The 7507-nt window shown below is 50.5% G+C and overlaps 1 protein-coding gene across 2 annotated transcripts in view; it reads left to right on the forward strand.

The window, feature by feature from the left end:
* The window catches only part of SORD (sorbitol dehydrogenase), a 32847-nt gene extending 28786 nt beyond the window's left edge, over positions 1–4061 (forward strand). The window contains exons 8-10 of one of the 2 annotated variants that reach the window (XR_012373611.1): positions 551–672; positions 1569–2977; positions 3670–4061. Coding sequence is in view for 1 of the 2 variants with exons in the window: in XM_025884176.2 (XP_025739961.1) it covers positions 551–672; positions 1569–1734 (288 nt within the window). In the remaining variant the exon portion in view is untranslated. Of the gene's footprint in view, positions 1–550; positions 673–1568 lie in introns of both variants that reach the window. The other variant, XM_025884176.2, reaches the window with a different exon arrangement.
* The last annotated feature ends 3446 nt before the right edge of the window (positions 4062–7507 follow it).

Genomic DNA, 7507 nt, shown 5'->3' on the forward strand with positions numbered 1-7507 from the left:
GACAAAATCCATTGTGATTGAGGATACTATTGGGATGAATGTCTCTGGAACAAAAATGTTTCTAAATGTCAGCCAGCTTGCATGAATAAGGCAATGTTCAAGCCACAGAATTCTAGTGGCCCTCCCCATTTGTATGTGCTTGGTAGTTTCCTCACCGAGAGGGTGGTTCCTTAGAGGTTTGACAAAAGTCCCGTCTTTTGTGGCATTGACATTCTGGAGGAGGGGTGGGGGCTGAGATGAGGAGCTACCTGAGCCAGCACCTGGTACGGAATTAGTAAAGCTTTAGAGATGCTCGGGGGCTGGAGGGGCTCCCACTGTGCCTGGTCCCCCACTGGTAAAGTGTGTGACTTCAGGATCCTTAAAGATAACTCTGCTGCTCTGTTAAGTTTGGTCAACATATGGAAGAGTTCAACAGTAGAGAAAGAATCGTATTCTCTGGAATATTTGGATACTCACCTGATGCAAACAGATATTTATGTGACAAAAGTCATTTTGAGTGAGAAGTCTGCATTTTCTGGTCTGGGTTTTCTTGTTCTCATCTCCTCTTCAGGCTACTCGTTCTGGTGGGACCCTGGTGCTCGTAGGGCTGGGCTCCGAGATGACCACCGTGCCCCTGGTGCATGCGGCCATCCGGGAGGTCGATATCAAGGGCGTGTTTCGATATTGCAACACGTGAGTATGTTGTGGGTGAGCCAGGGTGGTGAGCAGCCAGCAGGACCCCTGCACGGCCTCTGGGACCAAGAGTCTCTCCCGTTTATTCATGAAGGGCACTCCCTAGCCACACTGACAGCCACCTGTCATGGTAGGGATCCAAAGAGAGAGCATCACTCCTGGTTAAAAAACAGGAAGGCAGAGATGGCAGAGGGAAGGAGGGAAGGTGGGGGATCTTAAAGCGTGCTCTTCTTGGGTATCTGCCCCTCATCACCCAGGCCCTCTCGTCTTCATTTCCTCAAGTGGCCAGCTCTTCATTTTCTCCCTTTAAAGGGAAGAAGGAGAGAAAGGGGGACAACAGCAAAAACTCAGGTCCCTTGGTTTCCACCCCAGAGCCTCAGGGCCCACCTTGGGAAGTGAGAGGGTCTTAGTTCACCCCACCTCATGCTCTGTGGCTCTAGCCTCTCCCCAACCAGGCAGTTTTCCCAGGACCACCGTCCCCAGCAGTGTCCCTCTTCCCACCGTTACAGTCTGTGGCCATTCCGTCAGCAGAATGCCATTTTCCAATAAACTCTGCCAAGCCAAACTCTGCAAAGGGATACAGATGTATTATCATCAGCTGCCTCTCTGAGGCTTATCTCCCTTTCCACAGTGGTCTCCATATGCCTTATGTCTTCATGCCAAAGGAATTCTAGGCTCCGTGACAGACATTGCAGAGGGGTGGAGGCATTTGGGAACAGACCCTGTACTCCCATATTGCAGGTCATAAGATCATTTCTACCATTGTTTGTAGAATAGACCTTGTAGAAACACAGCACTATAAATAAATATGGCCAAGCTGATCTTGTGCTTGGTGGTTTTGGGGACCTGGTTCTGTCCTCCTGTAGGTTGAATGTAACACTTGTGATCTCTTACAGGTGGCCGATGGCGATTTCGATGCTTGCCTCCAAGTCTGTGAACATAAAGCCCTTAGTCACCCATAGGTTCCCCCTGGAGAAAGCTCTGGAAGCCTTTGAAACAGCCAGAAAGGGATTGGGGTTGAAAGTCATGCTCAAGTGCGACCCCAAGGACCAGAACCCCTAATATGAATTGGGCTCTGCCCTCATCCCCACCCCACTGCCAGTATCTCAGGGCAGGGGAGGGCTGTGATGCAGAAGTTTCTTTTGAGTAGCAAGAATAATTAAAATAATTCATTATAAGCAGAGAGCCTTACACAGAGGAATTGGTGTGCCTTAAAAATACAAGTAGGGAGAGTTTGGGGAAATTTGTAGCCAGAGTGACCTAACTGTTCATACAGAGCAAAGTTCAGCAAGTAGAACAGAGTTTGTTAGGCAGGTGCTGGGGAATTCCCCTTCTTCCTGGAATGCCTGGTTAAGTAAGGAAAGAAATCTGCCCATTGGGTTCCTGGTTCCACAGTGAACGGCCAGATGGTGGTGGGAGCTAAATTATGAAGAGACAACTTTATCCAGACTCAACTGGCACAGAAATTAATTTCCATGAAAAATCTCATTTCAGGGTCTGGGATGAAGGACTGTCAGCAGTTTTTAGAGCACAACATTTCTAGACATTAAGTGCCATTTGGTTTGATGATAAAAGGAGACTTTAAGGAACTGGGTCTAGGATCATTTTTAAATCAACTAAAAAAAAAAACCCCAAAAATGAAATCCCAAGTGAGGTCCCACCAGCTTGCATTCCCCAATTGTAGAAATAGTCAGGAGAGTTCTCAATACTGCTGGAAGATTTCCTCTTCTTCAGCTCCCGAGAACTCTGTGTAAATTAAACTGCCTTCCCCACACTCCCCACCCCCACCCTTCTGCATTCAGGGGCCAACACTCTGGGCTCCTTTGTCACTAGGCAACCAGGAGGCTCCTTCCTTAAGGCAAGTCAAGGGGAGTCCTCCTGGGAGACTTACCCAGGAGGGTTTGGCCAGTGCACTTGTCTTCCCACCCCACAGGGTGAGCATTCTCTTCACACTCACTGATGATAGACAATTCCATTAAATTCTGGTGATTATAAACAGAATTCACTCCTCCTTCTCATAGACCGTGAACGCTCTTGGTATCTTTCTGTCAGAATGATCTCTCCCATCTTATTTTAATCGTAGGGTTTTCCTGTGTAAGATTTGGGTGCAAATCACTGGATGCCCATTTGTGACTTTGAGATTATTAGTCAAGAATGAGGATATTGTAGTGGTGACATAACTTGACCTGCAGCCTTTTAATCCTTCCCTTCAGCTGGGAGTGGAGGCTGAGTTTGAAGAGGCTCTGGCTTTCTTGTGACTGGGGAGGGCCGTGACCGATGCTTGGAATCCCTCAGACTACTTTGGGTAATAAATTGTGGTTGTGATGCCTCACTATTGCCACCTGTTTGTGCCCCTTTTTAGGGGGGAATGGCCTCTGGTTACTCGTTTCATAAAGGGAAGGGTCCAGGATTTTTGAAAGGGACACATTTTCTGCATCAAATACAATGTCATTAACTGCTGGAAATTTATGTTAATGATCTCTAAACCTCACAGCAAGCCAAATGCCTAGGATTATTTTACAGCTAAGGAAATAGAGAAGCCAAGCAATTTGCTCAAGGTCACCCATCGCCTTTCCTCTCTCATGTTATCTCTGGGGCGGGGGGGGGGGGGGGGGGGAATCTTGAGACTTCGGTGCACACTCAGCGGCCACGCAGCCCACTTGTGGAACTGTCCCACTTTCTTCTCGGAGTCCTGCTTCGCTCCAAGGCCACACTCACCAGCTGCCGCCTCTTGAAACCCCTGCCAGCTCTGTGGTGCCCAGAGTTCCTTGAATGTGGAACGAGAAAGCCTTCCCCTTCTCGATGGAAGGCTTCCAACAGGAATGCCCTGAGGGAAGTGTATTCACTGTCAAATTCACAAGTAGCCACTTCTCCTTTGATTGTGGTCTGTTGGGGGGAAGAGGCCACAGAACCTGAGAGGAACTTAGGAGCTGGGGCGGGAGCGGGGTTGGGGGGGGTGGGGCTACCAATGACAAACAGGTGTCATTTATCTCACAGTCGTGACTGGGCTGGATCTTCCAAGTCGGTGGCCTGCAGTCTCTGTTTCCCGGTGCTTCTGGCATGTGGGCAATCGTGAAGAGTGGACAGCCTGATGGGAAACAGCAGCTCAGAGAGCACCTCCCCTTTCCAAACGCGCCCACCGCTCCCAAGCCGCGGCGCACTTTGGTAGCTCCGAAGCAGGGGCAGAGAGGGTGGCAGGAGAGGCCACCGAGGCTGGCTACCCAGTGAGCCCTCCGGGCGGTGAGGGTGAGAGGGCCTGAGCTCTGCCTGGCTCCCTGGCCTCTGCAGCCTTGTTGAATGTTCCCCCTGCTGTTGGGAAGTGCAGGAAGCCCAGGAATTAATTCCTCCCACCACCTCCACCGTGTGCTCAATAAATGTTGATTAACTCAGTGAATCAGTCCAGGAACTCAGAATATGGCCCTGCTGGTCAGTGTGTGCCCGTCACCAGTGCCTGGCACCTGTCGGCTTTCGATCAACACCGACGACCCCACCCAGCCGGCACTCCCAACATCCGTGGGGGAGGGGGGGGTGTACCGGTGGAGAACTGTGAAGAAAGAACCTGAAGAAAGGCTAGACTGTGGAAGGGAGAGGCCAGGCCACAGACCCTAAAGGAGAAAAGGGGCCGCAGCTCCAGCAGCTCCCTCTTGCCGTTCACCTGCGACTCCAGTAGATGTGAAGTCACTGCCGGGGGGCCCGTCCCTGGTTCTCAGGCCGTCCCGGTCAGCCTTAAGTCTGTGTGCGCAGGCCAGCCTCTTCCTTCCGGGCTCCTGTTTTACTCCCTTTGGGAGAACAGTGGGGCCCTGTGGGCAAGTTGCTTGGGCCAGAAGTTAGGAGTGCAGGAGGCAGACAGGATTTGGTGGGTATTTGCCTTTTCCGGAACTGTCCTCTACACATGATCTCAGCCTAGGCTTGGAAAACAGAAGGCCAACAACGGGACCCGCATTCCTGAGTGGCAGGCAGATCTCTGCCACCTCCACACCCCCTCCAACACACACACGCACACACACACACACACACCCACACACACAAGTCTCAGGAGGTTCGGGAAGGAGCAGGGAAGTGGTGTGACCAGGAGCTCCTTGCAGAGGGGCTGTTCGCGCAGCACCTGCCACGAGGAAGCTGCACGGCAGTCCCCCCCACCCCCCCCCCCTCCGGGCCTTCGTTCCCCCACTCCCAGCTTCCCTCTCCTCTTAAAACCCTCCTGGAGTCAGACACTGAGCTCCTTCCCTGGCCCTTGGACGTGGCACAGGATGTACAGATGGTGTTCCTGCCAAGAGGCTGCTCTGCCGATCTTACCATCGGTGGGGTGGCGGAGTAGCCTCTATCCTCAGAGTCTTCGACCCATTGGGCCGATGAGAGGTAGCACATTGTAAAGGGTTTGATGCCAGGATTCTTGGGTTCTATCTAATCCTGGACCCATCATTGACTCACTGATTTGCAAGGTCACGCCCCCACTCCGAGTCTTGGTTTCCACCCTTTTTTTTTTTTTAAAGATTTTTATTTTATTTATTTGACAGAGAGAGACACAGCGAGAGAGGGAACACAAGCAGGGGGAGAGGGAGAGGGAGAAGCAGGCTCCCCGCGGAGCAAGGACCCGATGCGGGGCTCGATCCCAGGACCCTGGGACCATGACCCGAGCCAAAGGCAGACGCTTAACGACTGAGCCACCCAGGCGCCCCTGGTTTCCACCCTTTTTAATAGAAGGATTGGGCAAGATGATCTCAAGGTCTCTATCACCACTGATAGCGTCACCAGCTAGACCCTAAGATCTGATCTTTATTGCCCATTTGCTTGTATTCACCAACCTTTGCCCCACTTTTCCCTTACGCTCTTCTTTCCAGCTTATCTCTTAGCTCAGGCAAAAGACCTAATGGGCATAACGTCCCGTAATGGAAACCAAAACTCAAGCATAACGTCTGCCCTGATAAGATCCAGAGGACCCAGCCTGGTTTGAGCTAAACCCCCAACTCGAGCCTGCACACATGAGCCATGGAGTGGCCTCTGGGATGATTGGCAATTACCTTTACCCCCTTATAATACCAAAATCTCCATCCATGGAGGAACACAAGCCTCCTTTACGTAATACACAATATATGTATGCACAACACTATGCCCGCCTCTACATACCATGACAAGGATCCCCTTTTTAAATATTCATCCTAAGCCTAAATAAGAGGAACTCATCCACCCTTGCTTGGGGAGTCACAGCTTTGGAAGGTATTCCCCATGATCTTATTTGCTGCAAATAAATTTTAGATTGTGTGACAACTCACCTGGTGTAGTTTCTACCTGCAACTCACCAAGAACGGAACTCACATTAGTTCAGTTACAATATTATACAGGGTTCCCATCATGCCAAGGCCCTGGGGAGTGAGGACCCCTTGCGGGGGCGGAGGGGGTGGCCCTCAGGCGGGAGATGTGAGGGGTGTTCTTGGGTTTCAGTTCCAGTCCCGTGTGTACATATATGTGTGTGTGAGGAGGTCCCCTGAGGGAGGGAGGTGAGAGGAAGCATGGGTGGAGGCGCTGCCTGTGGAAACACCTGCGTCCTGGGCATCACCTTGTTCTGTTACTTGGCCTCGGGCGCCCAGGTATGGTCCTGAGGAGGTCTGTACAGCCCAGAGCTGGGGTCTAGGAGAGCTGGCTTCATCACTGACTTCCCTGTTGGTGGTCACTGATTGGACTTTCTGTGCTCTACAGAGGACTGGAGGCAGAAGCACAGCAGAGCAGGGGGTGGGAGACCCCAGCAATCCATCCATAGTTAAGAGGGAGCTCTGGGAAGAAGGTGGGTCTAGGCCAAAAGTGGGCCCGTTGTGGGCACAGCACCACCGAGGCACGGTGGGAGTGCAGGTCCCTTGGAACCGGCTCCAACCTTCAGGAGGTTAGTGCTAAAGCCCCATGTGTCCTGCCCAGATCTCACAGGCTCCGTGTGTACTGAACCACCCGCTTCTTGGGCCTGGAGGCCTGTCCCACAGACCTGCCTCAGCTCCTCCTCCCTGCAGGAATTTCAAGAGGAATCCCAAGAGGAATCCCAAGAGCAGAGCCCTTGTCACTAAGAGATAAGGGTGTCTGTCTCTCCCCTTATCACACACGTTTGTACATTGTTAAGAAAATAAAGGCAGATAAGTAAGAAGAGAAAATCAGCCATAATCTGTTCTCCAAGGATGCTAGTAAGTTGGAGAGCTTCCTTCCAGCTTTTCCCTGTGCATCTCTATACATCTCTAAAGCATGTACATGTATTTATAACCAGGAATGGGAAGGTACTTTACCTACTTTCCCCCCATTTTCACCCATAACAAATAAGGACTTTTTTTTTTACTTATCACAATTCCCATTAGTGAAACTAACAATAATTGCTTCACACCATCTAACACCCCATCAATCCAAGTCCAACTTTCCTTAATTACCTAAAAAAAAAGTGACTTTCTCCACCTCATTTTCGTTTTTTTCTGTATTTCTTTCTTTCTTTCTTCTTTCTTTCTTTCTTTCTTTTTTTCCTCTTTCTCTCTCTCCCTCCCTTCCTCCCTTCCTTCTCTTTTCTTTTTTTCTCTTTGCCTCAAACTTTTAATATAAAAAAATTCACTGATGTACAAAATGTGAAAGTCTGACAATGACAACATATGAAATGCTATGATTTGAGGGTCTCCCCGAGTACGTGCCATGGTGCCCATGCACCCTTCCATACATACCCTGGTGTGGAAACAGAAACTAACGCAAACCATTGCTAACAAGCTGCGCAGAGAACAGCTGCGTTCTCTGCTCCACCAATCACAGACCAATATCTACTCCAAACATTCAGTAAGGAAAAGCAGAGCATCTTCCGAAAACAGAAGGCAGA

The sequence above is a fragment of the Callorhinus ursinus genome, unplaced genomic scaffold, assembly GCF_003265705.2.
Source record: "Callorhinus ursinus isolate GAN/ISIS: 27379988/994484 unplaced genomic scaffold, GSC_fseal_2.0 scaffold25, whole genome shotgun sequence".
Taxonomy (NCBI): Eukaryota; Metazoa; Chordata; class Mammalia; order Carnivora; family Otariidae; genus Callorhinus; species Callorhinus ursinus.